Below are 25,251 nucleotides of genomic sequence, written 5' to 3'. Positions count from 1 at the left end.
AGCTCCTCCCAGGTGACAGAGCTCCTCACCCTATCTATAAAGCCCCCCTGCCACCCTGCGAAGGAAACTCATTCCATCCGCTTGTATATGAGACCTTGTACTTTCGGTCATGCCCCAAAGCTCATGACCAATGGTGAGAGTAGAATCGTTGGTAGACCGGTAAATTGAGAGCTTTGCTTTTCGGCTCAGCTCCTTCTTTACCAAAACGGATCGGTACATCAACCGCATTACTGCTGCCGCTGCACCGACCCACCTGTCAATCTCACGTTCCATCCTTCACTCACTCATGAACAAAAACTCAAGATACTGGGATGAGGACTTTCCTCCAACCCGGAGATGGCAAACCACCTTTTTCCAGTGGAGCACCGTGGCCTTGGACTTGGAGATGCTGATTCTCTTCCCACACTCGGCAACAAACCACCCCAATTATCTGCTTATAGATGTTATGTCACAGTCTTAGCAATGTTTTCTTTTTTTCTTTTTTTAATAATATAATATTTAGGAGTTTTTCACCTTTATAATAACAGGACAGTAGAGAATTCAGACAGGAAAGCATTGGGAGCAGAGAGAGGGGAAGGATCGGCAAAGGACCTCAAGCCAGGAATCGAACTCAGGTCGCCACGAGCATGTCGGTGCTATATGTCAGTGTGCAGTACCACTAGGCTACTGGCGCTGACAGCAATGTTTTTAAATAATTTAGTATTTTATATTTGCTTTTGTTTTATTTTTAATAACGTTTTCATATTTTAAATGTGATATTTACACCATATTTTTTTACATTAATATTTATTTATTATTTTAAATACATCAATTATTTCAAATGATTTAATGTATGTTTAAATACGTTTTAATCATATATTAAACCTTTTATTTTTAATAGTTTTAATAAACAATAAAAAAAAGACAAATGATATGATAATTGGAAATATCTGTATTCAACAATATACCAGAAAGGCACAGATTTTACAAAGGATACTATGCGGACATACACTTTAGCAACATGAATGAATCCTGACCTTTATCCAACTCCAAAAGTCCTCTCTTTTATGCAGCCTATCATTAAGCCATAGAGATGACTTTATCTGACTTCACTGGAAATGTGCACCATGATGACGTATGAGATTTAATAATGCTTTATGGTCCTATTAACAAAAAATAAACAGACCAACACTTTCAATGCAGGAACAGAAGTTTAAAAACATCATTGTTCAGATAGAGGTACCCAATATAAAGTGTAAACATCTAATGCTGCAGCCCAATCACTTGCATTAACGTCAATATAAAAAACATCTGGCAAGATATTAGAGACTAGCAAGTGCATACATGGAGAAAATACTAAGTTAATGACCATTATTAATAACCGGCCTCAAATATATATTATACAAACTCATTCACACGCAACAGTCGGTTCTTCTCAGGCAACATCTATGGCATTTTTGGAGCTGAGGACAGTCTTTGTCTCCTCAACATCATCCGGTTCTGGTATGGGCTCATATTGACGTCTGTATAAAACACGGGTCACTAGAGTGATGATGAACATCTCCACGATCAACAGCTGCTGGCTCATCACTGTGAAAACAAATGTTAGATATTTTTGTGAGGAACTAACGACTGACAATATTTAAAGGAACAGTTTACCCTTTTAATGAATTTTTTGGATTCATGAACATGTATGAATTTCTAGTGTTGGGGCATTGCAAGTAAAACGAGTTATGTAGTAATATTTCTTTTCTAAGTAACGAGTTAAGTAATACATAAGTAATACATTACTTAAAGAAATTAAGTAATAATATTTGAGTTACTTATTTAAAAATTTAATGCAAGTTACTTTTTATTTGAATTAATTCGCTTTTAAAAAAATAAATAACTGAACAGTGATGTTGAATCACGCACTCAATGAGAGAATGCATTCGTTATTTTGAATGCATGGAAGAAATTAGAAAAGGGGATTGTCTTAATAGACAGTGATTTTACTTCTGTCTTAAAACAAAAATTACAAAAGTAGCGAAAACATTCATTTCATTAATATGTATACACTCACCGGCCACTTTATTAGGTACACCTGCCGCAAATTTCTAATCAGCCAATCACATGACAGCAACTTAATGCCTTTAGGCATGTAGACATGGTCACATAGGCATGGTTGCTGGTGCCATATGGGGTGGTCTGAGTTTTCAGAAACTGCTGATCTACTTGGATTTTCACGCACAACCATCTCTAGGGTTTACAAAGAATGGTGCGAAAAAGAGAAAATATCCAGTGAGTGGGAGTTCTAAGGGTGCAAATTCCTTGTTGATGCCAGAGGTCAGAGGAGAATGGCCAGACTGGTTCCAGCTGACAGAAAGGGAACAGTAACTCAAATAAGCACTCGTTACAACCGAGGTATGCAGAAGAGCATCTCTGAGCACACAACATGTCGAACCTTAAGGTGGAAGGGCTACAGGAGCAGAAGACCACACAGGGTGCCACTGTTGTCAGCTAAAAACAGGAAACTAAGGCTACAATTCACACAGGCTCACCAAAGTTGGACAATAGAAGATTGGAAAAACATTGCCTGGTCTGATGAGTCTCAATTTCTGCTGCAACATTGGGATGGCAGGGTCTGAATTTGGTGTCAACAACATGAAAGCATGGATCCATCCTGCCTTGTATCAACGGTTCAGGCTGGTGGGGATGTAATGGTGTGGGGGATATTTTAAGAGCACCGTAGGGACATGGTGGAACAGGACATTTGCATCATGTATGTGCAGATGACAAATCTGCAACAACTGAGTGATGCTATCGTGTCAATATGGACCAAAATCTCTGAGGAATATATTTTTAGTACCTTGTTGAATCTATGCCACGAAGGATTAAGGCAGCTCTGAAGGTAAAAGCGGTCCAACCAGGCACTAGTAAAGTATACCAAATAAAGTGGCCGATGAGTGTATATGGCATGTATAGCTTTGGCGTCAGTGTGTTTGTCTGAATAACACAGTAGAGAGCCAGCTTAGTAACTGTAGTATGGACTGGGTTTTGGGGGGATGCTGCGATCAGATACTATACCACAGTTGTCGACCTGAGGGTGTTACAGACTGTACCAAAAAGCTGAGAACCAGGGGCGGGGTGAAATTACGTGAGTTTTCCAGGAAAACAGTAGTGTTGACAGGTATTATAGCAGGTATAAAAAACACTGGAAGTCAATGGCATATATACCGTCCTTTGTTTTCAATGGAATAAAGACATGTAAAATGGTTTGGAACAAATGGAGGATGAGAAAATGATGATAGAATTTTTTTTGGATGAACTATCAGTTAAATAGGGTGTACATAATTTAGGTACAAGATTTAAGGAATTCATGTCTTTAATTCACGTCTTTCAAGATCTGTATGACTTCCATTCTTGCTTCAGTGGAACACAAAAAGAGTTACAGTAGAATGACGTGAAGGGTGACCAGAGCAGTCGACTATGTTTTGAGGTTTTCTACAATAGGCTTACATGAGTTCAAAGTCAAAGTTTATTCATTCATTTTCCTTCGCCTTAGTCCCTTTATGCATAAGGGGGCGCCACAGCAAACTCATTCAGCATACGTTTTACACACAGGATGCCTTTCCAGCTGCAACCCAGTACTGAAAAAACACCCATACACTCTCACATTCACACTCATACACTACGGCCAATTTAGTTTATTCAATTCACCTGTACTGCATGTCTTTGGACTGTGGGGAAAACTTGAGCACCTGGAGGAAACCCACGAGAGCACAGAGAGAACATGCAAACTCCACACAGAAATGCCAACTGACCCCGGTGGAACCAGCAACCTTCTTGCTGTGAGGCAACAGTGCTAACCACTGAGCCACTGTGTTACCCAGTCAAAGCTCAAAGTTTTCTGATTATATATTTACTGACTGCAGCATCAGCTCTTTTCTCTCAGGGTCTGAAATTATCTCTCTTAATGCCAGGACATAGTAACCTAATGGTTGGGTCATTGATATGGTTATTGACCCTCGTCAGGCACACATCCGAGGGACTTTGCCTGATTCAGCATGTAGAATCAGCATCTCTCATTTGTGAAAGACAATGATCTGTAATGCTGCTACAAATCATAGAGCGAGAACAAAGCTGAAGTGACGAAACCAGTTAAACAACGCAAGTCAAGAGGAAACACAAAGAATCCTTCAATGTTTGCAAATGATATGAATCGTGGTAACGGATCTGGCATGTTACCTGAGGAGGGAGAGGTAACGGAACATTTGCGCAATCAAATTGGTGGGCCAATTTAATTAAGTTCAAGCTTGCATCAGTAGCTTTGATAGTGTGCATGTCAGTACCGGCACAAAGGTAACTCGCGCTCTAGGCAAACAACGGTCGTGCCACCCTTACAGTGTTCATGCCGCCCTTTCGCAGACGAAAGTGAAGTGTGTGTGTGTGTGTGGGGGGGGGGGGGGTAATTTTGTTTATTGGTGTGTGAGGAGCGGGATCGCTTAAATGAGGTAGCGAGACGTACTGTGAAAATAGTATGTAAATGCTGCTTTGTTTAAGGTTTGTATGTGTGCAGCACTAGTTCTTTCTTTGTGGAATGACAAATAGACTAATATGGGGTACGGAAAAGTACATCCTCTCACTCAGGTGGAGAATGTATTTACGTGTTTCAGTTGGCTATCATCCACACAATCATCCAGACAGGTCAAGACAGGATCAGACATATACCCGATGTGAGGCCAATATTTCTTTAACGTCGACATAAGCCCCTTTCACAGTGATACCGGTAAATATCCGGAAAATGTCCGGAACGACTTTACCGATAAATTAAAAAAAGCACTGTTCACACAGGCAAAGACGTTACGGAATTTTTCCGGAAATCCCATTCACACATCCATTCCAAAATACCGGTAATGTGTGACATCATTAACCAGAAATGAGCTCTAAACTGCTGCGCTTGTATTTGTAAACATTTGACTACATTACAAAGTCTGTGGATAGATAAGTATTGTGAACAACTTCAATGAAAACATATAGAGAAACACTTTCGCATGTCGACATGTACATAATATGTGTGTGTGCTGGCGCTCACTGGCTCCTTCACATGCACACGCATCAAGCAACTGAAGGAAGCAGAGCTTAAAAGTAAACAAACAACAGTTTATCAAAGCATTTTAGCGATAATTTTTGACACCGTTGGCATTTAAAAGGAATATACAAACTTTATCTGACTAAAATCTAGCAGCTAAATGTGTCTGGAAAAACATTCAAATGCTTTTATTTCCATAAACAGCGCGGATGTGAATGTGTCTGAATGTTCGGATTGGCTGGAGTACACGTTTCACGTCAGCGTGTTCTAAGTGTGAATGTGCTCTTTCCGGCAATCTTCCTTCTGCGTTCACACAGCGCAACATTCCACAAATTACCGGTTATGTTAAAACTTCTCTTTCCAGAAAATTGCCAGAAAGAATTTACCGGTATTTTCAAAAAGGCCTGTTCACACATACAGACCTTTCCGGAAAATTGCTGGAAAGGACTGTATGTGTAAAAGGGGCTATAGTGTGTTCCAGACCTCAACCCCATCTTTCTGAGAGCCTGCTCTGCTCAGATTGGTCAGATGGCTCAATGTAACTGTAACTGGTCAACCAATTAGAGTGCATGGCTGTTTCTCCATTCCAAGAACGCAGAGAACGTACTTGCTTTCTTGTGAAGACCGTTCTTGCCAGGTCACATCGGAAGAACTAACTCAGGAGACCGCGAGAACAGAGAACACGTCCTGTGAGAAATGAGATGCTGCATTCTTCCTGATGGTCACGTGACCTTCACATGTTTTAAACTGAAAATTATCTAAACATTACAGCATTCATACAACAATTTAGCGTTTTCCTTTTCAATATATATAACAAGCACAAAAGCTTTACAAATATACTTTGCACAATACAAATAAAACCCCCTTAAATTGTTTATGCCTTTATTAAGATTTCCATGTTAATGTTTACTTTCACCATCTCATTTAGCGAAACTCCTGAGATAAATAAGTTACATCTCTGAACTTTAATAATAAGCAGGTATAAAATGCTGCTCTTCCCATCTCCTTTATTGAGAATCAGCTACAATGACTTCTGGGACTTCTGCATCGGTGCATCCTCGATATCTAGAACGCATCCGGGAACTTTCATGCGTGCTTCGTTTTTGCTGTCTTGAGTTTTGGAACTGATCTTTGGCGGTTAATGATGACATGACATGAGAACACAAGGACACTAAAGAACACATATTGAGAAACAGCTCATGTCAGGGACAACCATTGCCAGTTCTGTTTGGCTATGGTTTAGGGGTTGAACACCATGTTCCCTGGAAATGTTGCACAATGGTGTGCAACAAGGTTTGAGATGAGTTTACTCTTGTTTTGTGCATGTGTAATAAATCTCAGTCCAATCAGCAGCAACATGTACATTAAACACAGGGTGTTAAAGAGATTCTCTATTGGCTGTAAAGTCTGTTCACTTTTATTCTGGACGGCAAGGCCAGTGACTGTAACATCAAGCATATATTTGCTGTATTAAACGCAAAGTTATACCAATTATCATCTGATTTCAAAATGAACACAAATAATGACCTTCTCAGCTGCCACAGTTGCAACTCCTGGGCCGTTGGAACAGGGTGTTTAACCCACCACTGTTTCCATTTCCAAAAAAACATAGCAATGTCTTGTCATTGTCAAGACAGCACTGAATTTCAGCTCTGGAGACGGATCTTTCCATTCGTTAGACCTCAGTGTATCATAACATGCCGTGGTTATTCTTTTAGATTTTCCTGTATGTGTTTTGTTTTGTCTTAAAAGTGGTGGTAGTCATTGGCATTGACCACCAATGACTGCAAATTCAGCTAAAAATCTTGCATGAGTAAATCAACATGAAATGTTCATATTAGGGTGAATAGTTAACTTTACCAGGATTGTTGTGATGCGTTCTGAAAAATTATGTCACTCACTGTATCCACGGGCCTGGGAGCTGTAGGGTGGCGAACAGGCAATGGTCCCATTCAATGCCAGTATGTTAATAATGGCAGATTGCAGCTGGCTCAGAATCAGCACCAACTATGGACAGATATAATTATTGAATCATGGGTAATAATCATTCCAGCAATACTGAAAACTGTGGATGTTCTAAAATAGTAGAGATAAAACAGACAAACCTGATACATGGCATATTTAGGGACTATTTTTAGAGTGCGCAATGCCTCTCGCACATGCATGAACATGATCGCAACAGGCCAAAGGGCGATTATGGTGAGAACGCCGATAAATGAGTTTATCCATATGGCTGCTCCATTTGCCGAAACCTATAAACCACAGAAAAAAGCCCATTAAGCAAATCTGTCTCAAAGTGTTAGTTCATCCCAGAATCTAAATTGTATCAGCATTAATCATTAAATCACATCCATAAGCAGTATTGGGTCAAGTTACTTTTAAGAGTAATGTATTGCAGACTTAAGCCACTTTTTTAAAGGACACCTATTTTACCCCTTTTTCAAGATTTAAGATAAGCCTTTAGTGTCTCCAGAATGTGTCTGTAAAGTTTCAGCTTAAAACACTCATCAGATTATTTATTAAAACTTTCAGAGCATTAGAATTTTTTACTCTGAACACAATGTAGCTGTTTTTGTGGTCTGTGCCTTTAATGCTAGTTCTCCCCACCCACCGTTCCTACGTGCCTGTTAGAGTGTGCCTCAATCTCCGCCTCGGCTATGTCAGATAAACAGCACAGTGACAGACATGAAGGTAGCAGATCTCACGTAACGTTTGTGAGAAATGCTACTGTAAGAACTTTCCCAATGATTATTTGATGTATTTGTTCTGGAGTTAATTCAAACCTTCTGATAAGTCACACACAATGTCGTTACAAAGTTCACAAACACACACATTGCGTGCATTTAACTTTGCACTGTTTTTGCATGCAAATTTGACAGGATACAGGTTAATCTCCACTGCTGTATGGGTATCAGTTACGTTAATGTAAAAAATAAACCTGATTTAACGTCCACAACCAGGATTGAGGCGTCTTCTTTTATAATTGTGCTGACATGTGGCTTTGATGATAAAGACGGTAAAATTGCTGTGATTCGTTATACACATGCACTGTTTTAAAAACATTTTAAACTTGTAAAACTTATTATTGATCACATTTGATGATGATTGATGATCACAGAGTGCTGAACAGATCTTTTATTCCAGGTTGCTTTGTGCACGTCCTGTCTTGTTGATGTAATAGATAGTTGTGTAAATTGCTTCCTTGTCCTCATTTGTAAGTCGCTTTGGATAAAAGCGTCTGCTAAATGACTAAATGTAAATGTAAATGATGTTATTTTACACATTACTACGGAGACATCTGAATACGAGGCTGTCAATCAATTCGTTGGGCAGGGAAACCACACTCCTATGTAGCGATGCGATCGGCTTCAAAATGGGAGGGATTTGGATCCTATTTTAACATCAAGAAATTAAAAAAAAAGAGATTTATTGTCTTTACATCACTCTAATATGACAGTGGACACACTATACTGTATCTACACACACTTCTGTCCAAACAGCTTACAAAAGATGATTTGCATCATACTGTAGGTGCCCTTTAAAGTAACTAAATGTGTTATGTAATAGCTACCTTTTAAGAAATGTAATGTGTAAGTATGTAACGTTATTTAGCTTTTTGTTTGTTTGTTTGTTTGTTTTATGAGATTAAAATAAAATGGTTTTAATTTGGCTTAGAATTGTAATATATTATTTTAAAAGTAACATTACCCAACACTGCCAATTAGTCGAAATTTGTAACAGAAATGCAGATATTTTAATCCAATCTCAGAAATACATTTTAGATTATTTTGGTTATTATTTTCACCCAAAACTCTGACATTCATAATCTTCTTAAAGCAACTGAGTGGTTTAATTCAAGTTCTCCTTAGACACATGATCACTTTATTATCCAATCAGATTTAGTTTTTCAGATTTCATCGCTCCATCGAGTAAACACTGTCCAGTCTATAACGTGTACAGCATTTAGGGCCCTATCATACACCCAGCGCAATAAGGCGTGAGAAGTATTTGGTGCGATTTGTTGCTATTGTCAGACCAGCGCAACCATAATTTTTACGTTTTGCACTACGTTGTTTTGTGCCACTTTGTGGACTCATGGGTGTTGCTGTCTAAAAATCGTTGGCACTCTTGTAAAAAAAAAAAAAGAGAACTTAGTCCAGGAGACTCGAACAAGCAGAAGAATTTCTTTATTGAGAAATGTTGGTTGTTCTGCAGTCATACAGCACTTTCAAGAGGTCCACGAGTCTGCAAGAGCCTACAGGAGTATCTTACAAGTCTGAAAAGTCTAAAGTGAGTCTTTGGTTGAGTCTATGTTTTTAGGAGGAGGGAAGTGGCTTGGTGGAGATGGCTAAACAAAGGTAGGTAAACAGCATTTCCCAGCCCTTAACTCATCAACATAAATAGTAGCATGCAGTGATCAAATGAAGAATTGGGGTCAGCAAGGTTACCAACATTTGCCTAGCCCTGACCTCATCAAGTTTATCAACAAACAGGTTTCTTTGGCTTGAAAGCATCACCCGAAGACAAAGGCACAGTCGTGAAGACCCTGCATATAGCATTTGCATCACTTTGGCTCAGCCTTTGCTCAGGCAGTAAGAGGTTTAATGTCACACCCTAGCTGGAGTTTTGAATGAAATGAGCCAATTAAAAACCAAAGAATATAACTTTTCAGTTATATATAGATTACTGTTAATTTGAAATAGATTATATAAATGTATATTCCCACAGTTCCCCCTTTGAAAGTTATTAAAAACACTCACAAAATATAAATTTAAAGCCTTCCTAAATCCAATCATTGGCTTCTGTTTGATAACATAGGCCCCATCCTCCAGTCATGTAACTTGAAAAAGTTACAGGCACATTTAACTTATTCTGTGTCCTTTTCAGTATCTACAAAGATGTAAGTGTAGATTTCAAAACTGCTCACATGTTTACAACAATCAATGGTAATGTCATAAATACTACATGATGACACAAAATAAATTATGTAGTCAAACGGTAGATCTTCTGAAAGTCTGTGGCTTGTGAATGGTGTGCAGTCTTTTGTGTGGTCTGTTTCTTGTGGTTCTTCTCCAGTGCAGAGTGTTTCTTGAAAAGATGCAGTGGTGTGTGTTTACCTGTTTCAAATTGAATTCGGTGGATTTCTGTCTTCTGTGGCAAATAGTTGATGATTTGATGATTTCAATCTCAAATCAAGGTTGAGCTGAAAAGATTCAGTCTCAAAGATTCTGTCTGAAGTGAAGTTTCCTTGATCTTGAAGTTTCAAATTGAATTCTGGTGCATTTCAGTCTTCAGTGGCAAATTGTCAAGAATTTGATGATTTCAATCTCTATCCGAGTGACGCACCAAATGTTGTTCATGTCGGGGGGGGCTTTTTTTCAAGTTTATTCATGACAATTTGCATTTGTATACTTTTGTTATTATTAGCAGTATTATTTATTATATGCATATTTATATTTGTTTTAATAAAAACAAGTTTAGATTTATCCACCTGTTGGTTTTGGAGACATATGCCATATGGGGCATAAAAATAGGACGTGTGTTTGGATATAACTCAGTTTTTTTAACACACTTCGCTATTATTGTTCACTTATTCATTTGCTGGAAATTAGAACTGAATTTAGAGATAGTTTTGAAACAAATCTTTGCGCTTAACAAACGGAATTAAACATGTAGACTAATGTCTTCAGCGGAGTTCGTCAACACCATTTCCTTATCCACGAAAGTAAAGGAGTAAAGTAAAGTGTAAAAGTAAAGTAAAGAGGCCGAATTAGGGAGGCCTGTTCTTTATCCTAGCACGGCAGATGCTCTGTTTAACTGTTTTCTCCCTAGTGAAGCGTTCAGTTTTTCCACTTTCGAAGTCTCCATGTAAATAGCGAATGTGACATGGCGCAACGCAGCTGACTCTTCAGGGGAATGGGAGATGAGGCTCTGATTGGCTTAATGCACGTTATGCTCAAACACACCCAAAACTAGGCCCACACGAAATCTGCACATGCAGAAATCCGCAGATTTGTGCAGATTTTTAGCCCATGATTGAGTTCAGGTATTTACTTGGGTAAATATGTGTACATTTCTATTTATTATTTTTTTTTTATTAATTTCACTAATATTATTGTGATATAATAATAGTAATATTAAAATGTTCATTTAATTTATTTACAATACAGTTTGTAACATAATATTTTCTGTCTTTTAGTAGTTATATTATATGAGAGACTTGCTTTGTTTAAACATTAAATAAATATTAAAAAATATATTTTTTTTATTTCATATATTAAGGTTTTAGTTATGATGATACTCCTAAAATCATTTCACATAAATCTGCAGATTTTTTACAAAACTTCCAGCGGATAGCAAAAAATGTCCACAGATTGTGTCTGACCTTACCCATAACTCATTAAGAGAATAAGCCGTAGATTTGGTCACAGAAGTGCAAACGTGCTTGTTTAACATATTTGCACTAATTAAGTTGATTGTCACATGGCACATTTGAGCTTCTGTAGGAACCAATGAGGTTTCTCTCATGTGTCAAGCAAGTATGGATAAGCTTCTGTTTATGTTTGCTCTTGCTGATCAGTGTTGATGTATGAAGAACATTTAATTCATGTTTAATTCATAGCTTAGTTCATATGGATTCATTTTTGATCCATTTATGAACATTTAGAATTTTTAAGTGATCATGCTTTTAATGCAAGAACAGAAACCTCTCAGACTCCATTTACAATCAGAAAGATGAGTTCAGAATGGCATTGGTCAACAATTAATCATGATAATTCCAGTTTCAGGGTGAAGAAACCATTGACGTTTCTAAATAAAATGTATTTATTGATACAATTACACAAATCTGTACTTACATTGGCTAAACTAAAGTTGCCATTTGTCCAGAGGACAATAGAAAGGATGGTGAGGACCAATTTCATCAGCGCAAACTGGTAGGAGCCCAGTTTCAATATGAACAGAGATCGCCTGAAAATCAACACACATCGATTTTTTCTCAGATTAAACATTCCAGGTCAAATGATCCCCACCACAGGTATCACACATAAAGCATGCTTATATTGCATTTAACCATTTACACTGAATTTGATAATGAAAGTCTTACATAACACTGATAAAATCCACTGGTTCCAGGAGCCGCAAACTTCTTTCAGATAGCTAAGAGTGCAATGGCCCCGAGGAGCCCATTTTAGGTTACACGCTAAGCCTGATAAAGAGCTCATGTTTGAAGAGGAGTTGAATGCCCAGAGGTGCACTCATCCAGTAGACATCCAGTTGAAGATATGGGAAATTAATAGCAAACCTTTAAACAGGTGGCCCATTTCAGAATGTCTATTAGTATGACGGAGGTGCAATTAAGTGATTCCTTTATTCTATATAGTCTATCGAGAATTATTACAGGTTTTGGTGAAAAAATATAGCCCTGAAGTATAGTATAGTCCTGATTTTCTCAGTATTTTTCAAGGTTTTTATCGTTACCTAAAACTAAAACCATAAACTATTTATATATATATATTTTAAATAACTTAAATAAAATGTAAATAGCTGTAAAGGAAGCTTGTCATGGTTTTAGTGGTGATATGTTAAAGTGATTTAGTGTTCAGTTATCAAGTCTTGTTCTAAAAACTACCAAAGGAAATCTAAAATAAAAATAATACCAATGACATATCCATAAAATAAAAAAATATTACATTTTAAATTCAATTATCTCGGTGATACTAAACCAACACAACATTGTCTACATCAATTGTTTTTATAAAACGCAAAACCAAATCCTTAATACAAATCTTTTGTTTTCTTTTTTTAATTCCCAATGTCTTTCTGAAAATATTTTAAGGCTTGGTATATAACTCTTTATTTTAAAAGTGTTCATAAAGTCATATGATTCATAAAAAAATGTGTGAAAATTTAAAATGTACAACTTAATTAACTTGATGTTTTTAAGGCCTAGAAATAATGCCTGAATGTTGGTTTCCCAAGACTGTGGTAACCCTGGGTATTCAAATAAACAAGGTTGTTGAAGTCAATCAAAATATATGTGACTTTTAATCAAGCTAGCCCCATTGGAGGGTAGTATTCTGAGTATATTGAGTATATGCACCTATGCAAATAAACTAAACATCCTTTAAAATCTCCTAGCAAGCACATAGTAACACTCTAGCAACATCTGCCAACTTAGGGCTGTGCAGTGATTTTTGGCATCAGAAAAATCTTCTGGCATCATGAGAAGCACACTTGAAGATTGATTTACCGTGTGATAGGGACGTTTGGCAGGCATGGACAGCAGCAGCAGCAAGGTCCTGTGCTGATCTTAAACGTCTGCTTCTCACAGCGTCTGAGAAAAGCATTGTCCCCTCCCACCTCTTCAATCATGAGAATCAGGAACTTGAAGACCACAATTGCAAAGTATCTGGCAAAAGAGTCAGAAATACAGTATGTTCATTTGTGCCTCGCACGCTCCTAAATTCTTTTATCCAATTAAATGTTCTTTGCTATGGCTGCACAATATTTCAAAGTAATTATCATTGCAACGATAATAGTATGAAATATCTGTATTGCATAGAGGTGTGACAAAATAAATGTATTTTATGCATGCACAGGATGTGTATTCAAATTTGACCAATCAGATGTGGCCTTGCTATCATAATACTCTCCTTTATTATTATAAACGCTAAAATTAATGACACTGTTGTAAAATCATTTGAAAGTATAGTATTGAGACTTTACAAGTTGATGCAGCTATGCTGTTGGCTAGAACAGGCCCAAAACATGAAAATAAATACAAATTTACTAAATGCAAATACAAATAATAATTCAAATGTGTACACTGCCTTTCTACATTTTTTTAGAAACATTTAACATGTACTAACGAAAATAAAACATACAAAAATATATAATAATAATATAAAAATACATATATATGAATAAATACATGCATGTACATACACATACAATATAAAGGTATTAAAACAATGATAAATGAATAGCAGTTGATACAATATACATGTCATATGGACAAAATATTTGAATTATCTGCATTTTAAAGTCTAAATGTTAATGTTAGTAGTATTTTCAAACCTCAATTAGATTTAATTAGAAATAAAATATGAATTACATGATCATTATATAAATAAAGGAATTAAAAAAACTATTCCTAGTAAATAAATGCATATTTTCATAGTATCCTGCATCCCTAGTCTGTATAAAACAAAATATCTGGGACTAAAAGTTATCTATGTAGTATGAAAACACCACTGAAAATTTACCACCACTAATTTACAGTTCAGTAATCTAAGGTCTGGTTTTTTTATGCATTTCACACTGGGAAAAACACAGAGAGCTGAACTCACGTGGCTGATGTCATATCAGTGAACATAGTGGCCCTTGGAACCCACATGCCCAAACAAGACATAATAGCCATGACCTGAAAAATAGATAAACCTATGAAGTGAAAATGAACTTGAGACTCATAATCACTCAGGCGGTAACACACTAGAAATGACTAACTGTACATTGAGTTTGTGTTTCCGCTTGGGTGGGACGCAGATAAAGCTCAAACCTGACATGTCATTTCCAATTAGGAGTGATTAGAAGTAAAACTTTACAGAACTCACTGGTGCTACTCCGGTTACCCAGATGATTGTGCTTTTCTTATGTGCCGGGACTTTCTTGTAGATGTAGATGCATTCTTCGATGAAAACCAGCATGGACACCGTGGCCATTAAAGTCAGCACAGTGTAGAGGACTCTGCCGAAGATATCCAGCTCTGAAAAACACAAAGTCAATCATTGGAAACATTATTGATCATTTATGCAAGACATTTCTTGTTTGTTTTTCCAACTTTTTTTGTAACAGTTGGGATTTTAAAAATGTAACATTTAGGCAGAAGCAGGCTCATATCTGACATATAAAGGTCATTTAGGGTGGACACAGCTAGACTCTAACAGCTAACAGCTAACTCTCTCATACTACACTAGTTTAGCATTATCTTAATGCCATGTCTGTTATAAAACTTCACTTACGAAGAACACTTTGACAACTGAAATAAAGCAGTTATTTAGTCTTTAAAGATCTTGTGAAGTGCTTTGAAATGTGCATTTTTTATTCAACGTTTAACGTAATCTCAAACATAAAGACTAAAGAAACAAAACACAAAGAGAGGGCAGGACTTACGGCCCGTTTCCACTGAGTGGTACAGTACGGTTGGTTTTTTTGTCCATTTCCACTGTCAGAAGGTACAAAAAGTTAAACCGTATCATACCACTTTTTGGGTACCCTTTCCAAAGAGTAGCTTCTCTTCTTTTTAAAAAACAGCCAATAGCATTTAGCTTTTTATCACAGCTCTTCCAGTGAGAGTGGTTGAGTTCAAGCGAATCAAATGAAAAGCAAATGAAAGTGAAAGGTATAAACGGAGGTCAGAGTCAGCTCCAAGTGGGCTGTACAAAATGAGTTTTTTTTTTATTTATTGTCTTGTACAGGACACGGAGTCCAATATTTTGCTTTATGAATGTCTACACCTACCCCAACTCTGAACCCAACCTCACAGTTACCTGTTGTGTTTTATTAACATCTACACACCTACCCCAACCCTAAACCCAACAGTAAGCTGATGTATTTTACTAACCCTTTAAGGTGCACTCCTTGAAAATTTTTTTTGCCCCATATCTTGGATTGAATAATATACTGACACAACTCTGATAAATAGGGATGATCATTTAAAATAATAATGATAACCTATGGATAAAATGTCAACCAGATGATGCCTGTTAAAGGGCTAATGACTACACCTACAAGACCTAAACCCAGCCCACATGCAACGTAAATTCCTCCCACTTGAAGGTCATCCAGCCTACTTGCGGTGTAATACCTCCCACTTAGGAGGTCTCCGGGCTGCAGTTATACCTACTTGAAATGAAAAGCGTCTTAAAGGAGGTGGGGCATATCAGATACTAGAGAAAGCATTTGATTGGTTGGAAGATTTGATGAAAAAATGTGAAAAAAAAACGTTGATCCATCTAAACGAAAGTGACTACGAGCTTTATATGTTTATATCGGTTTTACCTTCTACATTTGAAGTTTTTGTTATTGTTTTGTAGCACATTAGCTAATAGATCTCACACTGATACTTACATCTAAAAAAGGTTATTTTAATTCCACTGGACCTTAAAAGAGATTATTCACCCAAAAATCTATTTAATTTAAACTAGTCAGTTTTAACTTAACCAGTTTGAGCTTTTTATTTTATCTGATGAACACAAAGGAAAATTTCCAGAGGAAAAAACTTCTATTGACTTTCATAGCATCTTTTATTCATATGGATGTCACTGCCTGTTTTTTACGGTGGCCGAGAGAGCTTAACATGCTACAATTTAAGAAAACACATGGAATTACAATAACACCAGCAAATTAAGATAAGATCTTCATCCGTTTAACAGCACACGTGTTGCAAAGGCTCACAACGCATACACATAAAACAAAACATGCTGCATTTTCTCACAACGCAAACAATTTACAAAAACGCCTGGGGGCTGTTTCAGAAAGGAGGTTAAGTGAAAACTCTGAACCCTGAAATGAGAGAAACTCTGGGTTTGTCAAACTGGAGAAAGCAGGGTGAGTCAAGCCTGTTTCTGAAAGAGAGGTAACTTTAACTCAGAGTCAGTTACCGTGGTATCTTACTCTGTGAACCTAACCTGGTCAGGAGCAGGTTTTGTTCTCTAAACTCTGAGTTTCTGTCGGTCTTCTCCCCTTTTTTAAAGATGAAGCGGTATTTCTCGCCTTAGCCTTACGTTTCCACCCACCTTTTTTTATGCGCATTTAGGAGATGCGCATAAAAATGATAGATGGAAACGTCATGATGCATAACTTTTAATAAATACGCATAAAAAAACATGTGCAACTGAGTAGGATAAACTTTATATTCGATAAGAAAAGATGCGCATAAACTGCGATGGAAACACTTTTACTGAGCAAATTCCAGTATGTGCATTAAAAAAAGGTTTGTTATAAGAGATGATGATGAAAATGTGTGTGAATAGACAAACCAGCAGGCTGAGCACACTGCAGAACATCGGAAATGTTGTTTTGGTCATTCTAAATTGCTTTACCCGTTTCAGTGTTGATGTATATTATTAATGACCCCCAGAGTATCAAGAGCGTCTGTTCTCCACATTTCATATGGCTTCAAACGCCTCCACGTGTTCATTGTGTGTCAACGTTGTCTTCTGTGGCACAAGCATTTATTAAATAAAGAAAAGATTCACGCAGCTTCTTCTACAGCAGTAAATTCTGTTTTTACTCTTGATATTTGGTGCCAGTTAATCAGGAAGTGATGATTTTGTTCTCTTTGATTCGTTGGATGGAAACGCTGCTTTATTCGTACATCTTTTAGGCATTATTCCAGTTTTGCACATACATTTAATTAATAATTTTGGATGGAAACATAGCTATTGCCTTCATTTCAGTCACACAAATACCAAAGTCACATTCGAGAATGGCTTGTCCTTTTTTAATAAATAATTAGCTTAAATTCACTGACCTTTGACAGGGACATGTACTGTTACTAGATTAATGGGATTATTGTTCATTCTAAAACTATTTTTTAGTTCTGCTTACATACTAAAATGTCATATCAACCTCTACCACTCGATCAATAATAGAGGCAGACACACAAGTGCTCTTTTAAATCTATTAAAACTGATCAACGTGTATAAAAGTGGGAACGGGTGTAAAAATTTTATAAACGTTACACATTACATTACTTTTTTATTATACTTAAATATTTAAATATTTTAGATGAAAAATTAGCATTAACTTGAGCAGATATGTTTTCCCACGCCAACTGTCTCTGTTTCACTGATGCAGTGGTGTTGCTTTTTTAAGGTGTTGTCATATTTGCTATAACTTTGCATGAGCACATCAAGTTCATCTCTTTTTTCAGATGCTGCCATAGTAACTCGTAATATCTGCATATATCTGTAATGCCGCACATTTTCTTAATTTGTTTGCGTTGTGAGAAAATGCAGCCCGTTTTATTAATTTGTTTGCGTTGTTAAAAAATGCATCGCGTTTTATTCATTTGTTTGCGTTATGAGAAAATGCAGTGTGTTTTATTAATTTGTTTGCGTTGTTAAAAAATCCAGTGCATTTTATTTATTTGTTTGCGTTATGAGAAAATGCAGTGTGTTTTATTAATTTGTTTGCGTTGTTAAAAAATCCAGTGCATTTTATTTATTTGTTTGCGTTATGAGAAAATGCAGTTTGTTTTATTAATTTGTTTGCGTTAGAGAAAATGCAGCATGTTTTATTAATTTGTTTGCGTTGGGAGAAAATGCAGTGTGGTTTTTTATGTGTTTTTTGTAATTGCATGTGTTTTCTTAAATTGCAGCACATCTCTTGGCCACTGCGGTTTTTTCCCCAGCAATCTTCAGAATATCTGGCTTTGTGTTCAACAGAAATTCTTAAAAGTTTAGAGTGTGATTACATTAAGAGTTTTCCATTTTTTGGTAAACTATCATTTTAAATGTTGTCACCTTGTTACTTGGACAATAAGAAAACAATAAATTTGTTTGCGTTGTGAGAAAATGCAGTGCATTTTATTAACTTGCAAGTGCTGTGAGAAAATGCAGCGCACTTTATTAATTTGTTTGCGTTGTGAAAAAATGCATCGCGTTTTATTAATTTGTTTGCGTTGTGAGAAAATGCAGCACGTTTATTAATTTGTTTGTGTTGGGAGAAAATGCAGCGCATTTTATTATTTTGTTTGCGTTGTGAGAAAATGCAGAGTGTTTTATAAATTTGTTTGCATTGTGAGAAAATGCAGCACGTTTTTTTTTTATTTGTTTGCGTTGTTAAAAAATGCAGTGTGTTTTATTAATTTGTTTGCGTTAGAGAAAATGCATTAAATTTTATTCATTTGTTTGCGTTGTGAGAAAATGTAGTGTGTTTTATTAAACACAGTTTTGTAGTTTTTGTTTGCATTGTGAGAAAATACAGCGCGTTTTATTAATTTGTTTGCGTTGTGAGAAAATGCAGTGCGTTTTATTAATTTGTTTGCGTTGTGAGAAAATGCAGCGCGTTTTATTCATTTGTTTGTGCGGTGAGAAAACGCAGCGCATTTTATTCATTTGTTTGCGTTGTGAGAAAATGCATCACGCTTTATTAATATGTTTGCGTTGTGAGAAAATGTAGCACGTTTATTAATTTGTTTGCGTTAGAGAAAATGCAGCACGTTTTATTAATTTGTTTGTGTTGTGAGAAAATGCAGTGTGTTTTATTAATTTGTTTGCGTTGGGAGAAAATGCAGCACGTTTTATTAATTTGTTTGCGTTAGAGAAAATGCAGCACATTTTATTAATTTGTTTGTGTTGTGAGAAAATGCAGCACGTTTTATTAATTTGTTTGTGTTATGAGAAAATGCAGCACGTTTTATTAATTTGTTTGCGTTAGAGAAAATGCAGCACATTTTATTAATTTGTTTGCGTTGTGAGAAAATGCAGTGCGTTTTATTAATTTGTTTGCGTTGTGAGAAAATGCAGCGCGTTTTATCAATTTGTTTGTGCGGTGAGAAAACGCAGCGCATTTTATTCATTTGTTTGCGTTGTGAGAAAATGCATCACGCTTTATTAATATGTTTGCGTTGTGAGAAAATGTAGCACGTTTATTAATTTGTTTGCGTTAGAGAAAATGCAGCACGTTTTATTAATTTGTTTGTGTTGTGAGAAAATGCAGTGTGTTTTATTAATTTGTTTGCGTTGGGAGAAAATGCAGCACGTTTTATTAATTTGTTTGCGTTAGAGAAAATGCAGCACATTTTATTAATTTGTTTGTGTTGTGAGAAAATGCAGCACGTTTTATTAATTTGTTTGTGTTATGAGAAAATGCAGCACGTTTTATTAACTTGCAAGTGTTGTGAGAAAATGCAGCGCACTTTATTAATTTGTTTGCGTTATGATAAAATGCAGCACATTTTTTTAAATGTGTTTTTTGTAATTGCATGTGTTTTCTTAAATTCCAGCACATCTCTTGGCCACTGCGGTTTTTTCCCCAGCAATCTTCAGAATATCTGGCTTTGTGTTCAACAGAAATTCTTAAAAGTTTAGAGTGTGATTAAATAAAGAGTTTTCCATTTTTTGGTAAACTATCATTTTAAATGTTGTCGCCTTGTCACTTGGACAATAGGAAAACAATATAACATCAGTAAAATACACATTTCTTGGAATAGAAGATGCCATTTGATCACTTTTCAAACTTTCTGAAACCATACTTGGCTTTTGAAACCACTTCCCAACAATCCATGTGTTTTCCATTAATGAAGTATACACTGGAAAATTCTAGGCAAACATACAAAAAAAGTTACGCAAACCCAACACACTCAGAATCCTCAGAATCCATATGATCTCAGTTTAATGATGCTTTCCATGCTGGTGTGTGGTTTTTACACAAACCAGGTGTCTGCCGTTTTACATTTTTCACTTGCATTGCTCAACTGACCATATAAACTAAGCATTCACCAATTACAGTGCAAGTACCTTTTCATCAGTCATTAAAACAAGAAAACATTTGCATAAATTGCACAACTGCAACAGTAGATGTGAACGTACAGTTCTGAGGACAAAACAAACCTTCCGTTAGCAGTAACTGCCATTTACTCTCCTTTTATTGTGAATCTGACTACAGATGAAACCTATTAAAATAAGAATGTGGATCTGACACACATTTAGTCTACTACAGCTCAGGGTGGCGCCTGGAAAAGATCCACATTAGTGCCATTGAACATTATCATCATGCCATGTGTGCGCACTCAAGTTCAGGTGCGATGAACCACAGGATATTCACTTCTTATCAACAGCGAGTGGGAAGCAATGCGAGATATCATCTGCAGTTTTCAGGGGAATGTTTTTATACCTTCAGGAGTTTTTATTACTATATATAAACACTGCATGCCATGCGTTTATCAATGCTTTTATCGAAATAATTAAGGGTGTCCCTGGATACCCTTTATCATTGTGTTTGGGGGTGCAATGATATCCAAACATTTTGGAAAGAGATTCTTATCATGATTGGTAAATTAATTAATGAAAATATACATTTGGTTCCCAAATTATATTTATTTCATATATACCATGTAAACATAGATCTGAACACAAGCAAACTCAAACTTTTAGATTTACTCTGAGTTTACTCCAAGTGAAGCGTGTTATTTCTTTAAATTGAAAAAAAAAACTCCAAGGCCATCCTGTGGCCAGTGAATTAAAGAAATGACTAGCAATCTTGCTCTGGAGAAACACTGTTAAAGGAAAATGACAAGATTTTTTATAAAATATGGAACGCCTTTCAACGCTTTCTAAACCAGGAGGACCACGCAATAGATTTTGATGTTGGTGTCTTATTTTATTGTTCAGACGTCTTACATTTCAGCAACAATTAACAAATTAGTTTAAACAGCACACACTGGAAAGCTGTGAAATGCAAGGTACACAAATGTATTGAACATTGTTATTATTTATTTAATTTTTTATTATGTAATGTTATTATTTGAATTTATGTTATTTATTTACATATTAATTTTCACCTTTTTTAACCATTTGTCTTTTTATTTATTTATTTATTTTTTACGTATTTTGTTCTGTAGTTTAAACAAAACCCAATGAATATATTTCGGAAGAAAAAAATTGATGGGTCTCCTTGTCAAATTCTAAAACTGTCTTAGTTTTTTATAATCCTAAAGTATATTATAATTATATTACAACCTATTTGCATAATTATACATTATTGGAACATAACTTATGCCACTGTTTTTGGATTTGGGGTTATTGTTCTTATATATACAGAAATCTAATACTCAAGAACAAAATATGACCAATTCCAAGACTGCTAGCTGTATTATTTAGACGATTTAGATGTAAAATAATGGAAATAAACTTACAAAGCTATAACAGTTGATGCTGCTACTGAAGTTTAATAAAGGGCTCTTTATACAGTGTACAGTGTTCACTACAGTTTTACAGTGTAAAAACCTTCCAGAAGTTGTCACACAAAATTAAAGTAATAATAACAACACTTTGTTAATGAATGATGTAGTGTGAACTATAGGGACTGATAACCTGTAATAAATACTGTAATATTATTTAGTTTTTACTACAGCAAACTGGTGTATTGCAGTTCAATATAAATAGTTGTAGAAAACTTCAGCATTTCAGTATTATTTTGTCAAAGCAAAATTTAAATAATAATAAATTTGACAATTTGTGGACAGTATAATTTACTTCAGCGATTAGTTTATGTAGATGACTCAATGCAATTAAACTGCAATTGTTATTTTTGTGTGTATCAATAGAGCAAAATTATTGTTTGTCATGTAATTACAAAAGAAAGTACACTTTGTATAGAAATAAACATAGGTGAGCAACTTTTAATAAACTGGCATATGACCTATTTAAGACATACTTACGCATAATAACATCGATAGCGAGCGGAGCCTCTGCTCTGCATCTCGGATCAAATAGTGTAAAGTTGGACGTTTCCATCTTCACAGGATTTCACGGTTTATTTCAGAGGTCCAGGGCAAACTGTAATCCGTGAAAGCTGACGGTCCTCAGCACCGGTTAGTTCCAGCATTCGTGAAACTAATGAACTAAGGAGAAGGCTGACTGCTGTTTTGAAGACTTTGTAAATAGAGGAATCCCTGCACTTGTTAAAGGGGCCGCCCATACACTGGCTAATAGCGATGGGTCTCCGACCAATGAGAATGCGACAGTGTCATCTCACTGCACTGCGCATGCGCAATAGCGTCACATTCGCATATGACGCTCAGAGCAATGTTTTCTTTTGCTTCAGTTTTTACTTTCTTTGAGGATTTACAAAGACGAAAGCTTGAAAGGAGTTTCGGTCTTTGACAAGCAGGTAAAAATAGATGCTAATGACATATAAAACACACAACGTATAAAAAACAGGTGCTACAGAGGTGGTTCCCACTTGAGAAAAAATACTGTAGTAGTTTATTGTAAATAGCGTACTATAGTGTTTTTGAGCTATATTATAGTAAAGTACTTTAATTAATCTGTTGTAGTAATTTTATAGTTGCTGTCATAATATAACAATGGTTATATAAACCCAATACTGAAGTTTTCTACAACTATTTATATTGAACTGCAATAAACCAGTATACTGTAGAAAAAACTCAATCATATTACAGTATTTATTACAGTTTATCAGTCCACTATAGTTCAAACTACATCACTGATTAACAAAGCGTTGTAAGTTATATTATACAGTATAATACAAGTTACTGTATTATGGGTCAAAACACTAGTAATAAATTCTTATAGTATTTCTTCATGTGGGTTGAGGTGCTTTAATTGGTTGAGACAAAATTATACAAAATATTAGCCAGAACATCAGCCACTTTCACGATAGATAGATAGATAGATAGATAGATAGATAGATAGATAGATAGATAGATAGATAGATAGATAGATTCACTATAACAAAGCAAAAACTGAAACTTGTTAAACATCTATGAACTAACAGGGAGGGTTAAAACTCAAACAGACCAAAGTTCACAAATACCTGACAATACATGTACTCACATTTACTCGTTTACAAAGACTGTTAAATTCAGAATGTGTGTGAGAACAGTGGGTTTAACATGCTGAACTTGTGATTCATAAAGAGTTGAATGGCCTCAGTGCTAATGAGCTGGACAGAGTTCAGGGTAAAGAACAGCCCTTGAAGCCAGTCTACAAACACACACCTACTTGATTAATGAGAAAATCACATAGACATATTACATGGTTAATGTAATAATGTAATAGTTCAATAGTCTAACCCTAACTCCTGAAAAGTAGAAATTAGATTTAGTCAATTTTAAAGCTTTTTGAATGAGCAAGGTTCAATTTGTAACTGGTTTCACCACTTTTGACTATTAATGACATTTTGAACCTCAAATGTTTAGTCAGAATAACAAAACAGATTATTGTTGTTTTTTTAAGACGTCATTATTATTAATCATTAATGTCATCATGGCTATAAAATCTAAAGAAATAGATCAAACAATGCTTTGAAGTAAAAAAAAAAGGTTTTGGATCAGGCTTTGAGGCAAAACTTAGAAAATATAAAGGCTGTGTATTTCATATAAGAGTAGGAGATACTAGACTTTATAGACCAGTCATCAGAAATGGAAAAATAGTAGAGCAGGTCTCAAATTTTAAACATTTAGGCACAGTTAATGACAAACTGAATTTTGATAGTAATGTAGAGGCTGTTTATAAGAAAGCAAGTCAACGCCTCGGTCTCCTCAGCAAGTTGAGAAGTTTTAATGTTAGTACATAGACTTTAAACATGGCATATACACTCACCGGCCACTTTATTAGGTACACCTTACTAGTACCAGGTTGGACCCCCTTTTGCCTTCAGATCTGCCTTAATCCTTCGATTCAACAAGGTAGTGGAAATATTTCTCAGAGATTTTGATCCATATTGACAAGATAGCATCATGCAGTTGTTGCAGATTTGTCGGCTGCACTGCACATCCATGATGTGAATCTCTCGTTCCACAACATTCAAAGGGTGCTCTATTTGATTGAGAGCTGGTGACTGTGGAGGCCATTTGAGTACAGTGAACTCAGTCATGTTCAAGAAACCAGTCTGAGATGATTCGTGCTTTATGGCATGGTGCGTTATCCTGCTGAAAGTAGCCATCAGAAGATGAGTACACTGGAGTCATAAAGGGATGGACATGGTCAACAATACTCAGGTAGGCTGTGGCATTGACACCATGCTCAATTAGTACTAATGGGCACCAAGTGTGCCTAGAAAATATCCCCCACACCATTACACCACCACAACCAGCCTGAACCGTTGTTGATGCCAAATTCTGACCCTACCATCCGAATGTTGCAGCAGAGATTGAGACTCATCAGACCAGGCAACGTTTTTCCAATCTTCTATTGTCCAATTTTGGTGAGCCTGTGCGAATTGTAGACTAAGTTTCCTGTTATTAGCTGACAGGAGTGGCACCCGGTGTGGTCTTCTGCTGCTGTAGCCCATCTGCCTCAAGGTTGTACGTGTTGTGTGTTCAGAGATGCTCTTCTGCATACCTCGGTTGTAACAAGTGGTTATTTAAGTTACTGTTGCCTTTCTGTAAGCTGGAACCAGTCTGACCATTCTCCTCTGACCTCTGGCATCAACAAGGCATTTGCACC

The 25,251-nt window shown here is 36.1% G+C and overlaps 1 protein-coding gene across 1 annotated transcript; it reads right to left on the bottom strand.

The window, feature by feature from the left end:
• Nucleotides 1-913: 913 nt before the first annotated feature.
• slc51a (solute carrier family 51 subunit alpha) lies at nt 914-22,733 on the bottom strand. Its single transcript, XM_056450492.1, has 8 exons — nt 22,500-22,733; nt 14,665-14,816; nt 14,401-14,474; nt 13,302-13,460; nt 11,908-12,019; nt 7,156-7,302; nt 6,952-7,057; nt 914-1,569 (listed from the first exon to the last, which is right to left on the bottom strand). The coding sequence occupies exons 1-8, from the start codon at nt 22,573-22,575 to the stop codon at nt 1,415-1,417; spliced, it is 981 nt and encodes a 326-aa protein (XP_056306467.1). The 5' UTR covers nt 22,576-22,733; the 3' UTR covers nt 914-1,414.
• Between the last annotated feature and the right edge of the window lie 2,518 nt (nt 22,734-25,251).

The sequence above is a fragment of the Danio aesculapii genome, chromosome 24 (genome assembly GCF_903798145.1).
Source record: "Danio aesculapii chromosome 24, fDanAes4.1, whole genome shotgun sequence".
Classification (NCBI taxonomy): domain Eukaryota; kingdom Metazoa; phylum Chordata; class Actinopteri; order Cypriniformes; family Danionidae; genus Danio; species Danio aesculapii.
Note: the sequence above shows the minus strand (reverse complement) of the source record. Positions and strands in the feature narration are given on the sequence as shown.